The sequence below is a fragment of the Prionailurus viverrinus genome, chromosome A3 (assembly GCF_022837055.1).
Source record: "Prionailurus viverrinus isolate Anna chromosome A3, UM_Priviv_1.0, whole genome shotgun sequence".
In the NCBI taxonomy this organism is placed as follows: domain Eukaryota; kingdom Metazoa; phylum Chordata; class Mammalia; order Carnivora; family Felidae; genus Prionailurus; species Prionailurus viverrinus.
The window spans coordinates 87,113,863-87,138,940 of NC_062563.1; the positions used below are offsets into that span (position 1 = coordinate 87,113,863).

The 25,078-nt window shown below is 41.9% G+C and overlaps 1 protein-coding gene across 12 annotated transcripts in view; it reads right to left on the minus strand.

Moving 5' to 3' along the window:
* Nucleotides 1–25,078, minus strand: part of AAK1 (AP2 associated kinase 1) — a 177,344-nt gene that overhangs the window by 87,964 nt on the left and 64,302 nt on the right. For 8 of the 12 annotated variants that reach the window (XM_047851551.1, XM_047851549.1, XM_047851550.1 and 5 more), the window contains exon 3: nt 4,253–4,371. In XM_047851551.1, the coding sequence (XP_047707507.1) occupies nt 4,253–4,371 (119 nt within the window). Of the gene's footprint in view, nt 1–4,252; nt 4,372–13,534; nt 13,688–21,555; nt 21,630–22,537; nt 22,617–25,078 lie in introns of those variants that run through there. The other 4 variants (XM_047851556.1, XM_047851555.1, XM_047851557.1 and 1 more) reach the window with 4 other exon arrangements.

Sequence of the window (25,078 nt, forward strand, 5' to 3'; positions counted from 1 at the left end):
TTCTGACAAACATATTCAATGGAGGAAAGACAGCCTTTCAACAAAGGGTGCTAGAGCAAATGGAGACCCATAGGCAAAAAAAATGAACCTCAACCTAAGTCTCATACCTGCCATAAAAATTTATTCAAAATGAATCACAGACTTAAATGTAAAATGTAAAACTATAAAACTTTTAGGAAAAAAACAGGACAAAAATCTTCAGAAGCAAGGGGTAGGCAGAGTTCTTAGAAATGACACCAAAAACACGTTCCACAAAAAGGAGAAATGATAAACTGCACTTCATCAAAATTAAACATAAAACAAAACAAAAACAAACACAAAGGTCTTAAACATTTTAAAGCCTGATAAATAAAAAATTCAACGGCATGGCTGTAAAGCTGAGGAAATCACCAGAATGTAGAGGGGGAAAAAAAGAAAACAAAGAAATGAAATATAAAAGGGAGAAAATAAGAAAATTAGAAACTCAATTCAGCAAGAATCAACATCTGAATAACAGCAATTTCAGGCAAAAGGAAGACAGAAAAGGAAATCACGAAATGAGACAAACTAAAATTCCTCACAGTGCAAGGATGGGAGTCTCTGGATTACATGGGAACACCATTTATTAATAAATAAAAAGTGTATACAGCAAGGTATATCATCAAGATATTTCAGAACACTGTAAAAAGGGAAATTGATAAATTTCTAGGGAGAAATTTCTAGGGTCACACCCAAAGGGCCAAATATTAGAATGACTCAAGACTTCCTATGTACAACAATGAAAGCTAAAATATGGTACAGTAATGCTTCCAAGAAATATCTAAATGAAATGATTTCTAAGCCAGATTTTTTTTTTTTTTTTTTTTAAATAAGATTTCACATGGGATGCCTGGGGTGGCTCAGTCAGTTGGGCGTCCGACTTCGGCTCAGGTCATGATCTCGCAGTTTGTGGGTTCGAGCCCCGCGTCGGGCTCTGTGCTGACAGCTCGGAGCCTAGAGCCTGCTTCCAATTCTGTGTCTCCTTCTCTCTCTGCCCCTCCCCCACTTGTGCTCTGTCTCTCTCTATCAAAAACAAATAAACGTAAAATATATATATTTTTTTTTAAAATAAGATTTCACATGTGTGAGCATAAAATAAAGACACTTCTAGACCTCGAAGGTCTCAAAACTTTACCTACCATGCATAAGGAAGCTACCACAGGATAAGCTCCACCACAATGAGGAAGTAAAACAAAAAACGAGTCAGGAAATCTAACAAAAAAGTGAGGCAAAGGGAATGACTAAGAAATTCCAAGATAAGACTGTAAATCAGGCCTAGAGAGCAACCAATTCAGATTTCATGGAGCTAGAAGACAGATTTCTTCAAGAAGATAAAATGGGCAGAGCACATAAATGCATTTAAAAGTATTAAAAAAAATGATTTCGACAACCTAGAGAGAGTTTGGGGTTAAACTGCTGAAAAGTACACAGAGAAGACAGACAAAAAAATTGAAAAAGATCGTTAATTCCAATGGAAAGAGAGTTATATAGAAAAGAGATAGTAATCCTAGTCCACAAGAAGATTCTGCAAGAATAGTGTTTTCTTACATGTAAAAACTCATACTACTGTAACTAACACACTGCCAAAATTTAACTGCTGTTGTAGCAGAATGGAAAATGAGAATGACTGCAAGGTATTTGGGGAAAAGGGTATACAGGGGATGAAAAGGCTAAATATTTACATTCCATACCATATAATACCTAAAAGGGAGGAAAAAAAAATCAGGAGCTGGCAATATCAGCATGTTATTCAGAAACATATCAAATAAATCAACAAAAAGGGGTTGCCCCTGGAACCTTGAAATGACAGAGGAGGGCCCCTCGGGGAATTGCTTGAAGTTTTTAGTAAGCTTAGTTCATCTATTTGAGTATTTAAGTCTTGAAAAAAATATAAACTAAAAACAACTCAAAACAGAATCTTTCACAACTATTATATGGCTGGGCCAGAATTTGAACATACATATTTGTGAGCTCTAAGGGGCCTGTGTCTTCTTAGTTCCTCTATTCCAAAGCCTGCCTAGCACAAAGCCAGCTCTCAAACATGTTTCTGAATGAGTAGGAGAAAGTTAAAGAATAGGATTACTTTCATAACACTAGAAAATGAATGAGAAGGGCACTCTAGGCAGAGGAAATAGCAGAAGCAAAGACAGGAAACGGAGTGTGTGAGACCTTAGCAAGGCAGGGACAAGGGGGAGGAGGGGCAAAGAGAAGCAGCCAGAAAACCTAATGCTGCTGAAGGGAGATGCAGTGAGGCTAGTCATTTGGAGTCGTGGGGCAGGGAAGTGGGCGCTCACTGGTGCCTGTGGACAGATCCATGTGGCCCTGAGTATGTACTTGGGGCCTTGGGGTTTTTTGTTTCGCAATGATGACAGCAACACTTCCATCAGCAAATGGTTTCTTAAATGGTTTCAGCTTTTTGAAATCTAAAATAGTACCAGACTCTGTAAAATCCTGAGGTCTTTTTCACTAGCCCAACTACAGTACAGCTAGTTACTCTTAAGTAGCCCCTGAAAGGTCAACCCCACAAGGGATGGACAGGGCCAAGGAAAGCCTGATGAAATTCCTACAATGGCACCTCCACCCATTTTTTTGGACCTCTTTCTTCTCTTTATAAAAGCATTAAACTCCAGGGCATAGAGAAATCATCACCTCTAGGTGAATATATGCATCTGATATTACCATTATTCATACATTCATTTCACCCAAAGCCTACTAAGTACAGTTAACACTTGAACAACATGAATTCAGACTGTGAAAATCCAGACATGAATTTCTTCCCCTTAAATACAGTACAGTGTGTAAATGTATCGTCCTTATGATTTTCTTAATAACATTTTCTTTTCTCTAGCTTACTTTATTGTAAGAATACAGTATATAATACATATAACATACAAAATACGAGTTAATTGACTGTTTATGTTAAGACTTGCAGTCAACAGCAGGCTATTAGTTGTTAAGTTTCGGGTGATCAAAAGTTAATACGCAGATTTTCAACGGTTCAGGGGTCAGCACCCCCACCCCCATATTGTTCAAGGATCAACTATATTATGTCACACAGTCTGCTGGAATGTAAAGCTCCTGATTTAAAATGAGTTACTTTCTGATGGCAAAATTACTTATAAGATTACGCATAGGCAATATAAACAAAATTTTGCTTTGGTGAAAACAAAAGTATTTTGTGGAAGCAAAACGGAATAAAAGACTATTTAAATTTTTTATGTATAACGTCAAACAGAAGTGAAAGTGAGAAACTAACTCCCACATACCCAGTGATCTGCTTCGATCAGTAACCCTTTGCCAGTTTTGTTTCTCTTCTATATCCACTCATTAACTTCAAGACATCATCTTATTTCATCCGTAAATATTTCAGCATATATCTCTAACAGAAATGTACTTTCTTTAAACATCATATGAATATGAATTGTGAAAATGAAGTTTTTAAGATATGAGGTATAATTAACATATAATAAAATGCACAGATCTTAAGGTGTTCAGCTGAGTTCTGACACTTACATGGTCCTGGGTAACCACTACCCAAAACAAGATATAGAACATTTCCATGGCCCAGAAAATTCCCACATGCCCCTTTCTAGTCCATTTCCCACACTCAGATGACCACTTTCTGATCTGTTACCATAGATCACTTTTGCCTGTTCTTGGACTTTTATATATGGGATCATAGAGTATGTGTGAATAAGAGGTTTCTAGTCCAAAAAAGGAGAAAACCATTCCAGGAGGAAAGAACTACATGTATAAAATATAAAAGTGTAGAAGGATACGTTCAAGGAATGCTGAAAAGCTCAAGATGGACGAAGACCAGGTTTGGGAACTGACAGAAGACAAGACTAGCAGACGAGGCTCACTGGAGAGCTAGGGTTTCTGGATTAAACCCCATACTTAATTCTGGGAATGAATTTATGAAAGAAATGTTTCTCAGTGCCCAAACTTCTTCCTCTGACCTAAAAAATTGGTCAGTTCTCTCAATATGCTCCTTTCTCTTCAATCTTCCAGCTAAGGGTGACCAAGATGGGAGAAGCATGTTGCACCCCATGACTCTTCATTCTCATCTTGTGTGAGGTTCCTCTGCCATCTCAGGGAAGGGAACAAGACCCACTGCCCCGACACACACACACACACACACACACACACACACACACACACACACACAGACACACCTTTCTTATCGGAGGGCACATTTTAAACAAGAAGTCCCAAGTCTGAGGGGCAGCCTTACCATTATCTGGATTTCTCTCTTGCACACCTGGAGATCATGCTCATTGTTGACAAACATGCGTTTCAAGGCACATTTCATTCCATTGCTTGTCCTCACCAGAAACACGATAGCAAATCCACCTGTGAAGGAAACACACATACAAGCTCTTTTGAGTGATGTTCAAAAAGTCAAATAACCACAGTGGCTATAGCTTTCTGCTGTCACTGTTAATGGTACTGATGCCATCATCAGCTAGACCTAGGGCTTGCCTGGGCTAGAAGGCACTCTTACATTCAAGGGACTCAGAGATATTACCACGGGATTGGGTGGCAAGAGTCAGAAAAATTGTTCCTGAACACCTATACCAGGAAGAAGGAAGAACAGTAGTTATCTTCCAAAGTACCTACAAATAAACAGATAAAAGAAAAAAGAACTACATTCCAATCACTGTCCTAGGCACTTTGAGCTCTTATTTAATTCTTACTACAATCCTATGAGGCTGGGTATTATTTTTCCCTTCTAGATGATTATTAGCTAGAGAAAACAGAGGCCCAAAGAGATTAGATTCAACCAAAAACTTAAAAAAAAAAAATTGTAAGTCCAGCACTTAACCAGAGAGGCCTGGAAGTTATTTTAATAATTGTTTTAATAATAGTTGTCAATTTCAAGAAGCTTTTTCTTCCTTCCTTCTAATCCCTCCTCAGATCTAACAATCGACCCTGAGGATTCTTCCTGCCTTTCCTACTTCACAGGCTGTTGAGAAGACACAAAATATAGGTATGAAAGGTTCCTCGACACAGCAGACACCAGGAACGTATAACTCGATTACAGGGCAGATGTTTTAATGTCCACACTAACCTTTCTCTTAAAGACAGTCCAAAATTCATTAAAAATTTTTATGTAACTCTAACAGAAATTCTTAAATGCTCTGGATTGGTTATATTTTAGTGTTTCACAAATTCTTACAGCTCCTTACTTCAATCTCATCCCCCAAATGCTGTATGAGGTGCTCAGTACCATTGTTAACAGGGGTTATAGATAGATAAGGTGCAGGAAAGCTGTCAAAGCTGAAGGCTTTATAAGCAGTATAAGCAGTGAAGGCAGTATAAGCAGCAGTTATACTGGGCACTTTGTCCATTTACTTGCTCATACACCATCATAATTTAGCTTGAACTATCCTGTGCAATGACCCTGGGGAGCAAAAAAAAAAAATTCTTTTGCTAGGCTATTATTTGCATATAGGTGATGACTAATTGGATGAAGGTGAACACAGAGGGAAGTCCCTAGTGTGGGAACTTGAGCTGAGGCTGTGTAATAGTGCTAAGGCTAGCAGCCACATGCAAAATTGATAAAGAGCCAAGTAGTGATTCTAGAGACTTCACACCCGAGACAGAGACTTCAGCCCTGTTTAATCTCTCTGCAACCTCTGAGGCCCAGTGGCACTTCAGCAACTGTCTGCTGATGTCCATAGCATTGCCTCGTATCTCTTCACAATGTTTACTCTTTTTCAAGTCTGCTTGGATAGGTTTTTCTGCTCCTTGTAACCAGAGAGCCTTAATCATAGAGCACTGTTGTATGTTTTCATACAATACACACAGAATTCTGTTTTAAAAAATGTTAATGGACTCAAATGTTCCAAGTGTGCATTTTGATAATGATTTAGCAGCCATTGCATGTTTGTGTATCTCCTGCCACACTGTCCTTCTTCAGTATTCAGATAAACACTAAAATTTGCCATGAAGTCTTTTTTCCACTGTCATCTTGAATCTTGTATCTCAGTAACATTTTCCATTTTCTTTTTTTTTTTAATTTTTTTTTCAACGTTTTTTATTTATTTTTGGGACAGAGAGAGACAGAGCATGAACGGGGGAGGGGCAGAGAGAGAGGGAGACACAGAATCGGAAACAGGCTCCAGGCTCTGAGCCATCATCAGCCCAGAGCCCGACGCAGGGCTCGAACTCCCGGACCGCGAGATCGTGACCTGGCTGAAGTCGGACGCTTAACCGACTGCGCCACCCAGGCGCCCCTCCATTTTCTTATAATACTTTAAAGCCTACTTGCACTGTTCAACTGTCAATTTTAATTCTAGAAATTTACTTTAAAAATACGTTTAAGGGCGCCTGGGTGGCTCTGTCGGGTGGGCGACCGACTTTGGCTCAGGTCATGATCTCACCATTCGTGAGTTCGAGCCCCGCATCGGTCTCTGTGCTGACAGCTCGGAGCCTGGATCCTGCTTCAGATTCTGTGTCTCCCTCTCTCTCTCCCCCTCCCCTGCTCACGCTCTGTGTCTCTCTGTCTCTCAATAATGAATAAACGTTAAAAAAATTTTTTTAAATAAATAAAATAAAATAAAATAAAAAATAAAATAATGTTTAAACCCCTACCACATATTGGCTAGCAGAGGTCTTGTAACACACACACATACACACAAAGTCTCAAGTTAAGATGCATATTTTTTACATTTTAATTTTTAGGATATCAGAATTTTTCTTGTAATAAGTATGTACGTTTAATGCAGTAGTATTTAATCTTCTTTTCCCCAAAAAGCTGTTAAATTCATGATGTGTCTTATTATCAATCAGAAGTGTTAATTATAAAGTTTCTATGTGTATTCATAATTATTTTGTAAACAGTTCAAGTGAGTATTCATTTTATAGGTATTTGAATTTGTTTAAAGAATCACAGAACTACAGACTTTGTACCAATATGCTCTTAGCATTAAATCCAAGCATTTTGCTTTATGAGTAGAGGAATGGAATGAGGCTTAGGAGTCTCATGGCTAATTATGTAGAACCTGGAATGGTGTCACTCTGCTGGCTGTCCACAACATGTTCTTCCCACTTTACTTACCTTAGAGAAAACCTGTGTCACACCCCATTTAGATAATAAGGAGACACGTGATCGGGCTGCAGAACACAAGTTGGGAATGACTGTTTCCTACAGTGGAATGCACAAAACCACTAAGGGACAGGGCAGCCCTTTCAGCAGGCTGATGATACAGCGATCCAAGATACCTGCCAGCAGATGGGAGTAGTGCAGTTTTCTTTACCAGGTAGCAAGATGACCTTTCCAGCCTGCACTCAAGAAATGAGTCAGATGCCTACCACACAATCCAGGCAGGCACAATGGGTTGAGAAGGGCCAGCCAAGACTCTCAAAGCCTATGACCATCACAGATCTAAAGGCAAAGCAATGAACCTGCATTATCCCTAACACAGATGGAACCACACTGTTTAGCATCAATGCCCATAAAAGGGCTTATGTGCAGATGGGACGCATTTAAATCACAGGTCCTTGATCATGAGACAAAATTCAAAGTCTGATAGGATTTGTCAGTTTAAAGATATTGGTCACTATCAATATCTTTGGTGTAACTGACCAACTGGAGATGTAAATAACCCAGTTAGAAAGAAGAGGGCATACAGCACCACTCGAGATACTTCTCTGGCACAGGCCCATGTCCACCAGACAGATCAGGGTATGAAGATTCTCGGCCACACCTAAACAGAGTTCGGGCTGTTAGAGAAGAAGGCAATTATAAGACTGTAAATAGAGAGGCTTATTTCAGATTGAGTTGCATCCCGAGATCTGGATTAAATGGAAAAATCTAAAGCTGAGCTGGGCATAGTTTGGACAGAGGTAGAAAAGCTAATATTCACTAGAGCCTGTGCCAGTCTGCCCACTGGAACCCGGGCCAGTCCTTTCGCCTACCTGCATGTTTTTTTGAAACACTAAGATAGGGGCATCTGGATGGCTCAGTGGGGTAAACGTCTGACTTCAGCTCAGGCATGACCTAGCAGTTCGTGAGTTCCGGCCCCACTTTGGGCACTGTGCTGACAGCTCAGAGCCTGGAGCCTGCCTTGGATTCTGTGTTTCCCTCTCTTTCTCTGTCCCTCCCCCATTTGCATCTGTCTCTGTCTCTCTCTAAAATAAATAAAAGCATTAAAAAAATTTTTTTGAAAAGCTAAGATATTCCCTATGATTTCCCTGGAATCCCTTTTGGGGGAAAATTCATGAATTTACTGAACCACAAAGGGAAAAAGGATTCATTCCATTATGTGAGGTAAGCAAGTAAAAAGCAATGGTTCACATAAAGGAATAGCCACTCCACAACTCCAGATAGGCATAATAATTTTGACACAGACACACTTTAGCCTCTTAAATATGTGGGAATACTTTTTTATTTACGCAAAGAAACATGCTTTCTCCCACTTTCCCTCAAATACATAACACTCTTGGGTCTAACTTTATCCCCCTAATTTTTAATGATATGGATGGGTACTTAACACTCACTATGAAAGTAGAGATTTTGTCTCTTTAGTTCCCCTCTGTACCCTTATGCCCTAGAATAGTGCCTAACACATAGTGGGCACAGTCAAAACTTAATTCATTTTCCTCTCCTTGTTACTACAGAGAATAGAAAAGGTTACAGACAGCAGGGGAGACCACAGGAAATAAAGCAATGGTTCACGTAAAGGAATAGCCACTCCACAACTCCAGATAATGGGTGCCATGGGAATACGGACCCAGCTTTGTCAGATGTGCTAGTATCTAAAGATAAGCTGGAAACCCAAAATTTTATGTGAAATATCTAGATGTAAACACTGGCAACAATCACATTTTAAATGAACACTGGACAGGCCAACACTGCAGAGGCTAAAGGAAACCCATCTGAAAGGCTGAGTCTCTGAGCCTACAGTTTCTTACTCTGATCTAATCTAACACCTCATCTTACTGAAGGCCAGGGGATGAAGTGCCACAGCCAGTGGTACACAAAGTGAAAAAATATATACACATATATAAGCTCATACACTGGTTGTCACAGTTCTTGACCCTCTTCCCTGAAGTGGAGTTTTTGGAATTTGCCTCCACCCAGCATTTGTATTTGACTTTATACTTTTTCAAAGGCATTTCAAAATAGGGGCGCCAGGGTGGCTCAGTCAGTTAAGCATCTGGCTCTTTATTTTAGCATTTTGGCTCAGGTCATGATCTCATGGTTCATGGGTTTGAATCCTGCATCAGGCTCTACACTGACAGTGTGGAACCCGCTTGGGATTCTCTCTCTCTGACCCTCCCTCTAACTCTCCCTCTCTTTCTCTCAAAATAAATACGTAAACTTTTTTTTAAAAGGCATTTCAGGTGCCTGGATGGCTCAGTCAGTTAAGCATCCGACTGGCTCAGGTCATGATCTTGCAGTCCATGAGTTCGAGCCCCGTGTCAAGCTCTGTGCTGACAGCTCAGAGCCTGGAGCCTGCTTGGGATTCTGTGTGAATAAATGCAATCATACAGTATGTATCCTTGTGTCTGGCTTCTTCTGTATAATATTTCTGATATTCATCCTCATTGTTACATGTATCAGTAGCTGGGTTGTTGGCTTTTTTTAATTGCAGACTAGTATTCCATTATATAAATATTCCATGATTAGTTTATCCATTCACCTGTTGAAGAACATTTGAATTGTTTCCAGTTTGGGACTATTACAAATAAAGTGTTCATATAGACGTCCATTTTTTTGTATATATAAGTGTTTATTTCTCTTAGGTAAATACGTAGGAATGGAATTTGCTGGGATATATGGTAAGTGCATATTCAGCTTTATAAGAAACTACTAAATAGTTCTCCACAATAGTTATACCATTTTGTATTCCCAACAGCCACACACATTAGAGTTCTGGTTGTTCCACACCCTCATCAACACTTAGTATGGTTAATACAATTGTTAATATTGTTTCCTTTTAGGGACGCCTGGGTGGCTCAGTCAGTTAAACGGCTGACTTCGGCTCAGGTCATGATCTTGCGGTCCATGGGTTCGAGCCCCGCATCGGGCTCTGTGCTGACAGCTTGGAGCCTGGAGCCTGTTTCAGATTCTGTGTCTCCCTCTCTCTGACCCTCCCCTGTTCATGCTCTGTCTCTCCTTGTCTCAAAAATAAATAAAAAATTTAAAAAATATTCTTTCCTTTTAGCCATTCTAGTGAGTGTGTAATGATATTTCATTATGGTTTTAATGTGCATATCCCTATAGATCCTTCAACATTTAAACTCCTAGGATTAGCTGCTTTCTAACACTTTCCTGCTAAAAGGCTATTAATAAGGACAGGATCACAGAATTACCGATGAAACTACTGCGGTAACTTGGACTTCTATCTCTCAAGCAAAGATGAGAGAAGTGCCTAATTCTCTTCTGCGAGAGGCAGACAAGTGAGATTTGAGGGGGAATTATATAATCTCTAAAAACTCAACTCTGATATCAACAAGAGATCATGGTCCTCAATATCATTACCATGGCTGACCCTTTTTAAGCAGAATGTCGTCAGGAGCCTAAGCGTGATGTTCGACATCAGCAACGGGGCTTTTGAGGAACTAAGTGTTCCTCTCCTGGCTTCGTCTCAAATACTGAATCATGCTAGATAGCACCAGGCCCCACGGGCTGCTCTGAATGAATCAAGACACCAGTGGCTTCCACTTAGCAAAGAAAAGTGAGGGATGGGGGCAGTAAGGTAACAGGGAAGAGAAGAAAAACACTAAAGCGACAATCTCCATAGCGGTGTGCGCACAGATGGGGACCAGCTGGGCAGACAATGAGCATGATTAGACCCAGGACTGAGATGCAAAAGAAGCCCGGCATGGTGCTGAGACAGGGTTTCTGGATTTGCTGCCAAAGAGGTTTGGGTGGATATTTTAATATCGGGCACAGATTCTAGCCACTAAAAATCTGCTACCTGCTTATTTCCTACAGGGGAAGGAAACTTCATTTCGTCACTTAAGTCCCATCTACACTTTTAGGAATGCCTTCTACTTGTCTCAGATGAAAGGAGACACAAACCAAAGGAACCAGAGGATACTGAGAAAAACCTCGTCCGGATCCATATTCTGCTCCTGTCTTCCAGTTCTTTGCCCCACAAACTCTTGTTTCTCTTCTAAAATAAGATTTAACCCAATGAATGCTGTTGACTTAATGCAATTTCTCTCCAAATGACATGAGGAAGAGAAAATAAGCATACAACAACCTTCAGAAGCTGGTCTAAAGAATCAGACAGAGAACCCAGTTAAAGTGGAATTTATCCAGGAGCTATAAAAGAAAGGGCAATACTAGACAAGTTGCTGGATCTCTTTGGCCTGTTTTCTCAATTGCAGAAATTAAGACTAAATAAGTGGTTTTTAAACAGTTCCTCAGAGCCTTAGGACACAGGAGGTACTTCCAGTGGCCCCAGGAGGAAAAAAAATGATTCCATTTATTAAGGGTGGGATGCTCCACCCGGCTTCCTTTTATCTGTTTAATATTAATTCTGAAAAAGACACTGGGGAAAAAAGCGGAGGACTCCTGCTTTAAAGGAGAAGGAGAAAAGTAGTTCTTTATAAAAGAATGCTCTATAGTTCTATATAAAAGTATTTTATAAAGAAAAAAGGACTACACCACTACTAGTCCTACAACGGGCCCTTGCCTACATGACTACTGCAGATAGAAATACGTACAGGCAGTTCTGGGGCGGGGGCTGTGCCACTACATCCCCCCCCCCCCCCGGCTTACATTGAGATCACATAGTATTCCTTTACAGTCCAACGGGTTAGGCTCAAACAGGCCACAATCTCCATGAAGCCCTGTCCTCACATCTGCCGAGGGTAGCTGATATCCACCTCATACTTTAGGGGAGGATTACATGATAAACAGAGGACCAAGCACAGCAAAGATATGTGATGAATATTAAAGGTTCTCCCCCCCCGCCCCGCCCCCAACACCAAATCCTTTGTATTTGTATGATACCTAATTTATCATAAAGTTCTAAATCTGGAATATCTTCTGGAAATCAAGGGCATAAATCCAAACGCCAATAGGGGCCAGGAGATCATGCAAAGGAGGGAAACAGTCCAGGTATAGCAAAATGTATAGACAGAGTCCAGGCACACAGACTCACTGTCATAAAGATGATGAAGAAGTATGGGGACTGCACAAACCAGAAAGTGCATGCCCCAGCTCACAGGCAGCCACTCCTCAAATCCAGCCGATAATTGCCATGGAGGAATGTGGGCTGAGGGTTGCCAAGTTTTTTTTTACTTCCAAGAAAAGCTAGAGTTTTCTCTGAAATCTCCTGATTTTTAAATCCGGGCAACAAACTTTAAAAAGAAATCTCTTAAACCCTGTGCAGTGAAGGAACTCTATTTCTGGGCTAGGACTGAACTAGAGAACCCTGCTTTGATCTTTGGGAGCCTTGTGAAGTAAGCAGGGCATGTATTACAATCTGCATTTGACCGGCTGGAAAATTGAGGCATAGAGAAAAGCCTAGGTGGTTTTAGTTTTGCTACTTAGCGGCAGGGCCAGGGCTAAAATGCTGGTGTGCCAGTTCCTGGCCCTCATCTCAGTCTACACTCTCCCGGGCCACCATCCCCTCCCTGCAACAGTGAACCACGCAGGCACACCTCCACTATCAGGGCAGGGGAGGGAAAAGACACAGGGAAAGGCCAGGGGGCCTCTCCAGTGGACCAGGCAGGAGAGAGTCCTCTGTTCGGGAAGAATTTGGGTGCACAGTCTGCAGTGTATGTGAGCTCCCACAGGGAGTGACAACCAAGAGGCCAACAAACACCCATCTATCGAATATTCACATTGAGGACAATTTTGTCAAAAGTTGCAGGAGGAACAAAAATTTTCACAGCTCTGTAACAGATGGCAAAGAGCACAGCAAAGATTTTATAAGAGAAAAGGCCAGTCTGCATCATTTGTCAACACTGATTTCAGTGGGGACCCGGGGTTTGTTTTTTAACGTCAATCTCTCCTCACTTGCTGCAGATTAAAAACCACCATGTGCCAGCTCCTTCTGGGGGAACATGTCTAAGCAGTCCTTTCCCCAGGCAGAAAGAACACCCAGATGGGGGAAGACTAGAGACATTCACCTCCCTCTCTCATCAGGAACCATGGGCACAAAGTCAGAGACTGGCAAACTCTGGCAGCGGCACTGAAACAGCAACCGGACCCAGTAAGCCCACAGCCCAGGCTGAATGTGGGGCAGCTCGTATTGGCTCTTCCTTTCCAGGACTGGGACACTTGGAGAGCATCTCCAGTTCAGGCGGTTCTCTTTAGGGGTTTGGCAAGAGTCTTAAAAAAAAAAAAAAAAAAAAAAAAGACATTTCTTGGGACGGTACCTGTCTGCCTGGGAACAAAAAGTTAAAGTTCAAGAAATCAAGTTGGCTCACACACACCACAGGCGTGTGAAGTACTGCACATAGGACCAGAACCAGAGCACGTGGGGCCTCATCTGTCACCAGCTCCAGCCTACCAAATGAGAGCCTTCCCAGAGCTGCCCGGCCCCACCTTCGCTGCAGCGTCACCATGGGGTTAGCTCTCGGACAAAGGGTGAGAGACATCAGTAGGACCACATTCTGTGTTCACTTAAATCCACTGAGCAGCTTTCCTGGGTCAGAATGAGCCATTTCCTCTTCTCTATACCACAGCCAGGGGGATGATCTTTTAAAAACAGAAAGTGACTATCATTCCTCTGTTTGGAACTCCCCAGGGTTACTGCCCCTCTCTGAATAAAATTCCAAACACTGGCTCCAGCCCTCAAGGCCCTACCTGAAGTGACGTGACCTCTCCGCAGCCTCACTCACACACCACAGCCTGCCACTGCTCACTCTGGTCCAGCCCTGGTTGCATTCTTTCTTCCTCGGTGTTGCTTATACTCCACCCTCCCTAAAGATTTCTGTGCCTGCTTCACCCTTTGCCCTGTTCGTTCTTGGCCTGACCAGCTCCTACTAAGCATTCTTTAGGTTTTAGGCTGTGACTCCGATGACGCTCCCTTGATGCCCTGGCCCCACCCCCTTCTTCTGATTTAAATTAAATCCCTTGTTACTCACAGTACCCTCTACTTTTCCTTTGGGACATGTCAGGAGTATAATTAAATATTTAGGTGGTAATTCCTGGTTTGATGTCTTCTTCCCCCCAAATCCTATAAACTGCACAAAGTCAGGGACAATGACAGGCTTACTGTGCCCTCTGTCACCCAGTACCATGCCCACCGCATGAAAGATACTCAAGTGCGTGTTACACACTGTGTTTGTCTAGCACCATAAAGGATACGCTCCCCCCCCCCCCCCACCGCCACCAAAAAAACCACAACAACAAAAACAAAACAACAGAAAATATTACATGGTCCTAGGCTTTCAGAAGGTTAAACTCTAGTTTGGAATAGAAGGGACACATTGGAAGAAAAGGGGTAAAGTAGTCTACCCCTAACGGGAAAAGCCCTGAATGCTCAGCCTAGCTCAACCGAGAGCTGTGTGAGACTAGAGCCGACTAAACACTTAGGTCCGCAGCATGCTCACAGTGCGGCGTTATGGAGAGTTGTACAGAAATCTCTGTGCTGTTACATAGTGACACTTAATTCTGTGCGCTGTCCCTTCTTTTGAAAGTAGCACTTGAGCTGGAAACGAAAACCCTCTTCAGTTAAGAAGGAAAAGAAGGTTGCGGCAAGATGGCGGCTTAGGAGGACGCTGGGCTCACCGCACGTCCTGCTGATCACTTAGATTCCATCTACACCTGCCTAAATAACCCAGAAAACCGCCAGAGGATTAGCAGAACAGAGTCGCCGGAGCCAAACGCAGACGAGAGGCCCACGGAAGAGGGTAGGAAGGGCGGCGAGGCGGTGCGCGCTCCACGGACTGGCGGGAGGGAGCCGGGGCGGAGGGGCGGCTCGCCGGCCAAGCAGAGCCCCCGAGTCGGGCTTGCAAAAGCGGAGGGGCCTGACGGACTGTGTTCCCACAACAAGCGCGACTTAGCGTCTGGGAGGTCAGAAATTAACAGCTCTGCTCGGAAAGCGGGAAGGCTGGAGGACAAAGGGAGGGAGAGCTGCTGAGCCCCCTGACAACAGAGCTCAGTTTGGTGGGGAACAAAGGCGCTCACCAGCGCCATTTCCCCCGCCCATCCCCCAGCCGAAATCCCAAAGGGAACTGGTTCCTGCCAGGGAACTTGCTCGCTCCGCGCAAACACCCAACTCTGCGCTTCTGCGGAGCCAAACCTCCAGCAGCGGATCTGACTCCCTCCCGCTGCCACAGGGCCCCTCCTGAAGTGGATCACCTAAGGAGAAGCGATCTAAGCCTGCCCCTCCTGCCCCCGAGCACCTTGCCTACCCACCCCAGCTAATACGCCAGATCCCCAGCATCACAAGCCTGGCAGGGTGCAAGTAGCCCAGACGAGCCACACCACCCCACAGTGAATCCCGCCCCTAGGAGAGGGGAAGAGAAGGCACACACCAGTCTGACTGTGGCCCCAGCGGTGGGCTGGGGGCAGACATCAGGTCTGATTGCGGCCCCGCCCACCAACTCCAGGTATACACCACAGCACAGGGGAAGTGCCCTGCAGGTCCTCACCACGCCAGGGACTATCCAAAATGACCAAGCGGAAGAACTCCCCCCAGAAGAATCTCCAGGAAATAACAACAGCTAATGAGCTGATCAAAAAGGATTTAAATAATATAACAGAAAGTGAATTTAGAATAATAGTCATAAAATTAATCGCTGGGCTTGAAAACAGTATACAGGACAGCAGAGAATCTCTTGCTACAGAGATCAAGGGACTAAGGAACAGTCACGAGGAGCTGAAAAACGCTTTAAACGAAATGCATAACAAAATGGAAACCACCACAGCTCGGCTTGAAGAGGCAGAGGAGAGAATAGGTGAACTAGAAGATAAAGTTATGGAAAAAGAGGAAGCTGAGAAAAAGAGAGATAAAAAAATCCAGGAGTATGAAGGGAAAATTAGAGAATTAAGTGATACACTAAAAAGAAATAATATACGCATAATTGGTATCCCAGAGGAGGAAGAGAGAGGGAAAGGTGCTGAAGGGGTACTTGAAGAAATCATAGCTGAGAACTTCCCTGAACTGGGGAAGGAAAAAGGCATTGAAATCCAAGAGGCACAGAGAACTCCCTTCAGACGTAACTTGAATCGATCTTCTGCACGACATATCATAGTGAAACTGGCAAAATACAAGGATAAAGAGAAAATTCTGAAAGCAGCAAGGGGTAAACGTGCCCTCACATATAAAGGGAGACCTATAAGACTCGTGACTGATCTCTCTTTTGAAACTTGGCAGGCCAGAAAGAATTGGCAAGAGATTTTCAGGGTGCTAGACAGAAAAAATATGCAGCCAAGAATCCTTTATCCAGCAAGTCTGTCATTTAGAATAGAAGGAGAGATAAAGGTCTTCCCAAACAAACAAAAACTGAAGGAATTTGTCACCACTAAACCAGCCCTACAAGAGATCCTAAGGGGGACCCTGTGAGACAAAGTCCCAGAGACATCACTATAAGCATAAAACATACAGACATCACAATGACTCTAAACCCGTATCTTTCTATAATAACACTGAATGTAAATGGATTAAATGCGCCAACCAAAAGACATAGGGTATCAGAATGGATAAAAAAACAAGACCCATCTATTTGCTGTCTACAAGAGACTCATTTTAGACCTGAGGACACCTTTAGATTGAGAGTGAGGGGATGGAGAACTATTTATCATGCGACTGGAAGCCAAAGGAAAGCTGGAGTAGCCATACTTATATCAGACAAACTAGACTTTAAATTAAAGGCTGTAACAAGAGATGAAGAAGGACATTATATAATAGTTACAGGGTCTATCCATCAGGAAGAGCTAACAATTATCAATGTCTATGCACCGAATACCGGAGCCCCCAAATATATAAAACAATTACTCATAAACATAAGCAACCTTATTGATAAGAATGTGGTAATTGCAGGGGACTTTAATACACCACTTACAGAAATGGATAGATCAACTAGACACACGGTCAATAAAGAAACAAGGGCCCTGAATGAGACATTGGATGAGATGGACTTGACAGATATATTTAGAACTCTGCATCCCAAAGCAACAGAATATACTTTCTTCTCGAGTGCACATGGAACATTCTCCAAGATAGATCATATACTGGGTCACAAAACAGCCCTTCATAAGTTTACAAGAATTGAAATTATACCATGCTTACTTTCAGACCACAATGCCATGAAGCTTGAAATCAACCACAGGAAAAAGTCTGGAAAACCTCCAAAAGCATGGAGGTTAAAGAACACCCTACTAGCGAATGAGTGGGTCAACCAGGCAATTAGAGAAGAAATTAAAAAATATATGGAAACAAACGAAAATGAAAATACAACAATCCAAACGCTTTGGGACGCAGCAAAGGCAGTCCTGAGAGGAAAATACATTGCAATCCAGGCCTATCTCAAGAAACAAGAAAAATCCCAAATACAAAATCTAACAGCACACCTAAAGGAACTAGAAGCAGAACAGCAAAGGCAGCCTAAGCCCAGCAGAAGAAGAGAAATAATAAAGATCAGAGCAGAAATAAACAATATAGAAACTAAAAAAACTGTAGAGCAGATCAACGAAACCAAGAGTTGGTTTTTTGAAAAAATAAACAAAATTGACAAACCTCTAGCCAGGCTTCTCAAAAAGAAAAGGGAGATGACCCAAATAGATAAAATCATGAATGAAAATGGAACTATTACAACCAATCCCTCAGAGATACAAACAATTATCAGGGAATACTATGAAAACTTATATGCCAACAAATTGGACAACCTGGAAGAAATGGACGAATTCCTGAACACCCACACGCTTCCAAAACTCAATCAGGAGGAAATAGAAAGCTTGAACAGACCCATAACCAGCGAAGAAATTGAATCGGTTATCAAAAATCTCCCAACAAATAAGAGTCCAGGACCAGATGGCTTCCCAGGGGAGTTCTACCAGACGTTTAAAGCAGAGATAATACCTATCCTTCTCAAGCTATTCCAAGAAATAGAAAGGGAAGGACAACTTCCAGACTCATTCTATGAAGCCAGTATTACTTTGATTCCTAAACCAGACAGAGACCCAGTAAAAAAAGAGAACTACAGGCCAATATCCCTGATGAATATGGATGCAAAAATTCTCAATAAGATACTAGCAAATCGAATTCAACGGCATATAAAAAGAATTATTCACCATGATCAAGTGGGATTCATTCCTGGGATGCAGGGCTGGTTCAACATTCGCAAATCAATCAACGTGATACATCACATTAACAAAAAAAGAAAGAAGAACCATATGATCCTGTCAATCGATGCAGAAAAGGCCTTCGACAAAATCCAGCACCCTTTCTTAATAAAAACCCTTGAGAAAGTCGGGATAGAAGGAACATACTTAAAGATCATAAAAGCCATTTATGAAAAGCCCACAGCTAACATCATCCTCAACGGGGAAAAACTGAAAGCTTTTTCCCTGAGATCAGGAACACGACAAGGATGCCCACTCTCACCGCTGCTGTTTAACATAGTGCTGGAAGTTCTAGCATCAGCAATCAGACAACAAAAGGAAATCAAAGGCATCAAAATTGGCAAAGATGAAGTCAAGCTTTCGCTTTTTGCAGATGACATGATATTATACATGGAAAATCCGATAGACTCCACCAAAAGTCTGCTAGAACTGATACAGGAATTCAGCAAAGTTGCAGGCTACAAAATCAATGTACAGAAATCAGTTGCATTCTTATACACTAACAATGAAGCAACAGAAAGACAAATAAAGAAACTGATCCCATTCACAATTGCACCAAGAAGCATAAAATACCTAGGAATAAATCTAACCAAAGATGTAAAGGATCTGTATGCTGAAAACTATAGAAAGCTTCTGAAGGAAATTGAAGAAGATTTAAAGAAATGGAAAGACATTCCCTGCTCATGGATTGGAAAAATAAATATTGTCAAAATGTCAATACTACCCAAAGCTATCTACACATTCAATGCAATCCCAATCAAAATTGCACCAGCATTCTTCTCGAAACTAGAACAAGCAATCCTAAAATTCATATGGAACCACAAAAGGCCCCGAATAGCCAAAGGAATTTTGAAGAAGAAGACCAAAGCAGGAGGCATCACAATCCCAGACTTTAGCCTCTACTACAAAGCTGTCATCATCAAGACAGCATGGTATTGGCACCAAAACAGACACATAGACCAATGGAATAGAATAGAAACCCCAGAACTAGACCCACAAACGTATGGCCAACTCATCTTTGACAAAGCAGGAAAGAACATCCAATGGAAAAAAGACAGCCTCTTTAACAAATGGTGCTGGGAGAACTGGACAGCAACATGCAGAAGGTTGAAACTAGACCACTTTCTCACACCATTCACAAAAATAAACTCAAAATGGATAAAGGACCTAAATGTGAGACAGGAAACCATCAAAACCTTAGAGGAGAAAGCAGGAAAAGACCTCTCTGACCTCAGCCGTAGCAATCTCTTACTCGACACATCCCCAAAGGCAAGGGAATTAAAAGCAAAAGTGAATTACTGGGACCTTATGAAGATAAAAAGCTTCTGCACAGCAAAGGAAACAACCAACAAAACTAAAAGGCAACCAACGGAATGGGAAAAGATATTTGCAAATGACATATCGGACAAAGGGCTAGTATCCAAAATCTATAAAGAGCTCACCAAACTCCACACCCGAAAAACAAATAACCCAGTGAAGAAATGGGCAGAAAACATGAATAGACACTTCTCTAAAGAAGACATCCGGATGGCCAACAGACACATGAAAAGATGTTCAGCGTCGCTCCTTATCAGGGAAGTACAAATCAAAACCACACTCAGGTATCACCTCACGCCAGTCAGAGTGGCCAAAATGAACAAATCAGGAGACTATAGATGCTGGAGAGGATGTGGAGAAACGGGAACCCTCTTGCACTGTTGGTGGGAATGCAAATTGGTGCAGCCGCTCTGGAAAGCAGTGTGGAGGTTCCTCAGAAAATTAAAAATAGACCTACCCTATGACCCAGCAATAGCACTGCTAGGAATTTATCCAAGGGATACAGGAGCACTGATGCATAGGGCCACTTGTACCCCAATGTTCATAGCAGCACTCTCAACAATAGCCAAATTATGGAAAGAGCCTAAATGTCCATCAACTGATGAATGGATAAAGAAATTGTGGTTTATATACACAATGGAATATTACATGGCAATGAGAAAAAATGAAATATGGCCTTTTGTAGCAACGTGGATGGAACTGGAGAGTGTGATGCTAAGTGAAATAAGCCATACAGAGAAAGACAGATACCATATGGTCTCACTCTTATGTGGATCCTGAGAAACTTAACAGGAACCCATGGGGGAGGGGAAGGAAAAAAAAAAAAAAGAGGTTAGAAAGGGAGAGAGCCAAAGCATAAGAGACTGTTAAAAACTGAGAACAAACTGAGGGTTGATGGGGGGTGGGAGGGAGGAGAGGGTGGGTGATGGGTATTGAGGAGGGCACCTTTTGGGATGAGCACTGGGTGTTGTATGGAAACCAATTTGTCAATAAATTTCAGAAAAAAAAAAAAAAAAAAAAAAAAAAAAAAAAAAAAAGAAGGAAAAGAAATCAACACCCCCCTGCTCCATCCTGCGTCATCCCTCACCTGAAGAAGTGGAGAGCCTCTTGGGCCCGAACCGTCTCACTCCCTCTAAGCCACTGGTGCCAGCAATCTTCTAATAAGTGGTGTGCAACCAGAGCGGCTGAGGTCAGATCCGCCAGCCCCTGCCTGCACACACCCAAGCTCCGGCTCTTAATCATCTCCACCAAGCCATGATGTGTGTTACTGGTCCACACTCTCCAAAGGAGAACTGGGGTTTTTGGGAAAGGCAAATATGGCTGACATTCTGTCAGCTCCCAACTGTTCATTCTAGAGCATTCCATTTTAACTTCATGCTAAAGCCTTTTCTCTGAGGTTAAAGATTTCTGAATGTACTACCCATCACCGCATAGACCAGCCCCTAGGTCGTGGTCCCTCCCCCAGGACTTGTGCACCAGTTCACAATCTCCTCCTCATCCCAACTCCTGCCATCACCAAGTTGATTTCACTGAGACTTAACAATTCTATGCCCTAAACTTCCTCTACTCCATCCTGGGTGCTCCTTCATACTCTCCTCTTTTCTTACCAAGAGAACTAAAATAGAATCCTCAGCTTCTGTGCCTTGGACCTCTTTCTCTTTTAAAATTCACATATAAGAACTCCCCTTAAAAGTATTCACTAGTTCTCCAAAGCCAGAATAAAGACCAAATTCTTCACACAGCAGTATGTAAGAACCTTTATATTTTCCCCCATTTTATGAAAAATGTCAAACATACAGTAAAGTTGAGATCATACTTCCAATAGCCACATATCCACCTCCTAAAGTGTACAAATGTTAACATTTTGGTATACTTATTTTATCATATATATATATATATATATATATATATATATATATATATATATCATCCGTCTATGTAAACATAACTCCTCTTACTTTTGACCCATTTCCAAGTAAAGTGCAGACCTCAGTGCTCTTCACCCTAAATGCTTCAGCATGCACATCTTTAACTTGTGTTCAGAGTTCACAGGTATTTTGGTGGGGGGGAGGGAGAGAAGAAATAAAAGTCTATTTACAGTGAAATGTACAAATCTTAAGTTTATTATTGGATGGGTTTTGATAAATACATTTATTGTAACCCAGACCCCTACCGAGATATCAAACCTTTCCATCACTCAGAAAGTTGGCTCATTACCCCTTCCAGAGAATCCCATCCTTGTATTCCCCCTAGAGACAACCACTGTTTTGACTTTATCATCTATTACTAGTTTTGTGAACTTTAGAACTTCATATAAATGGAATTATACAGTATAGGCATTTTTTGCGTAAGGATCTTTTACTCACCATAATAGTTTGTTGAGTGTATCAGTATATTACTTTTACCACTGACCTGCTTATCTTTTTCCTTACAGAAAGACTGAGTTATTTCAAATTTGGAACTATTATGAAGGAAGCTCTATACACATTCTTCTGTAAGTCTTTTGTATCATAAAATAAATATTTCTCTTGGGTAACTACCTAATACTCAAGAGTGTAAGTGCTGGACCACCAGGCAGATACATAATTAATAAGAAATTGCCAGAACTTTTCCCAAAGGGGTTATATCATTTTATACTCCCACCAACAACGTATGACAGTTCTAGACTCTTTAGAATCTAAAGACAGCCCTGCCTCACCCAGCTCCATTTCCCAATGCTCTTTCCTCCTCCACCACCACGGTATCAGAACTTGAACCTTTCTGTTGCTTTATTCCCAGGAGGTTTACATGTGCTATTCCCTCTGCCTGGAACATCCTGTCCTAATCTTCTGCTTGATAAAAGGAGTTGAAGATTGTCAAAATAACACCTCTTCTGTGAAGTCCTCCCTTTCCCTGACAATCATCCCCAAGCTTTCTTATTACCACCCATTTGGCCATTACCTCCACTGTCTTACTTACCACAATGTACTGCGATTATCTGTGAGACGTTAATCTCTTCACTAGATAAGCTGAGGTGAAGAGGGAGCCACTCTTTTCTGCCTTGGTAGAATAATGCTTGTTATGTTATCATAATGCTTTGTGACATACTAAATGATACTTTGCAAAGCATTTTTTTTTACATAAAGTGTACTATTTATACTTTATGATACTTTAATAGTATCATTAAACACCAGTTTAAGGACTCTGAATACTGTGAAATCCTAAGGACAACATTCTACATTGTTTTCCACAGGTGGGACGCTTGAAAAATGCATCACCAAAGAAAATTAAAATGGCAAAAGAACTTCTTGGAATCCTCAGGACTAGCACAATGCTTGGTACATGATAGATGATTAACAGATGTCTCATAAATAGCAAATCCAATAATGTTGTTTCCGTGCTTATAATTCTCTGCCAGCTCTTAACCAGCTGTGAGATCAAAATCCCAGTCTTCATGTGGCATACAAGGCCCATCATAATCTGCAGCCCACATTGAACTGAGTTGCCTGGATAGCATCCTCTGATGCCTCTATGCTTTTTCCTTATATTCTCTATCTGGAAAACCTGCCTTCTGTTTATTAGTAAACTTGTAGCTGTAAGGACAAGCGTCGCTCAAACCAGGACCCCTATGTGAACATTCACCTCACAGAATGTCCATCTTCGCATTATTTTCTTACCCTGATTATATCCCACTTGCGTGCATACCAGTCTGTCTCACTAGGACTATATTCTCTCAGACAGCAAAGATTTTACTTTATTATTATGCATTGTAAAAAAACAGTGGTCCGGCTTACCATACTCTTCAACCCATGCTGAAATAATGATTAGATATGTTGTATCAAGTGACCCCCTTCTCCTAGCCACACCAAAGTGGACCAGGAGTGGGCAGCTGGTGCACATTCTCCCTTGAGTGCCCAAGGCAAGAAAATGGCTTCCAGTCATGAAATAAATAAGTTATGAGGATAAAATATATAACACAGGGAATGTAGTCAACGGTGGTGTATGGTGACAGATGGTAGCTACACTTGTGGTCAGCATTACACAATGTACAGACTTGTAAAATCACTATGTCACACACCTGAAACTAACGTAACATTGTGTGTCAGCTATACTTCAATTTAAAAAAAAAATTCTGGGGGCGCCTGGGTGGCTCAGTCGGTTGGGCGTCTGACTTCGGCTCAGGTCATGATCTCATGGTCCGTGAGTTCGAGCCCCGCGTCGGGCTCTGTGCTGACTGCTCAGAGCCTGGAGCCTGTTTCAGATTCTGTGTCTCCCTCTCTCTCCGACCCTCCCCATTCATGCACTGTCTCTCTCTGTCTCAAAAATAAATAAACATTAAAAAAAAAAAATTTTTTTAAATATTCTGTAAAAAAAAAACAAAAAAAAAAGCAAGAAAATGGAGCACTTACAAGAAGTTGCAATCCAAGACTATGTGCCTCCAAGGGGAAAGAGACCGACAAAAGAGCCATCTGATAACTTTCCAACACTCATAAAATCCAGCTTCATTTCCTACTGTTGGATTCTGTATTTAGCCAATAAATTCCTTGTTACTTAATCTAATGTGGATTAAATTTCTGTTTCTTGACCCTGATGGCCCTAAGAAAACTTGTACCAATATGATTATAAAATACATGCTCTGGTACAATCTAAGGTTTAATCATTTTTTTAAAAATTTTTTTTTTCAACGTTTATTTTATTTTTGGGACAGAGAGAGACAGAGTATGAACGGGGGAGGGGCAGAGAGAGAGGGAGACACAGAATCAGAAACAGGCTCCAGGCTCTGAGCCATCAGCCCAGAGCCTGACGCGGGGCTCGAACTCACGGACCGCGAGATCGTGACCTGGCTGAAGTCGGACGCTTAACCGACTGCGCCACCCAGGCGCCCCAAATCATTTTAACCAATTCAGGCTCCTTTAACAAAAAGTATCCAGAAGAGAATGTTAGAGTACTGAAAACCGCACTTGAAGAGTGAGAATGTTTAAGTTAAGACTACATTTACATTAAAGTAGAACCTGCAATCATACACAAAGATCTATGGCAGAAAGTGGTCAAATCTATTTGGGAAAGGACAGCCACAAGGAATTTGAAAAGGCGAACATGGTCTGCATTATAACCTTTGTTGGGCTCACAGATCAGGGTCAGGGAATAGGGGACCCTCAGCTCTCAGAACACTTATTATCTGGGGAAGCCAGGAAGATGGTTTTTACCTGGGTTTATCAGAAAGCAATCATAAAGAAGAGGACTTAGCTCTCCAATGAGAGGAAGGAAACAGGGTGGAACCTTTCGTATCAAGTGAAAAGAAGAGCTCAGGCATGGACAGCCCCGGAGAGGCCTGTCAAAAGATCACGTGTAACCGGCAGTGACTGACGCACTGAATTATACGCAGGGAAAACTTCCTCTGCTTTGCTGTACAACCAGGGTCGGGACCAGGATGAGCAGAGAGAGACACATGCCACAGACACAAAAGACGAAGTCCATATTGATGATTTTTCCTTTCCACTC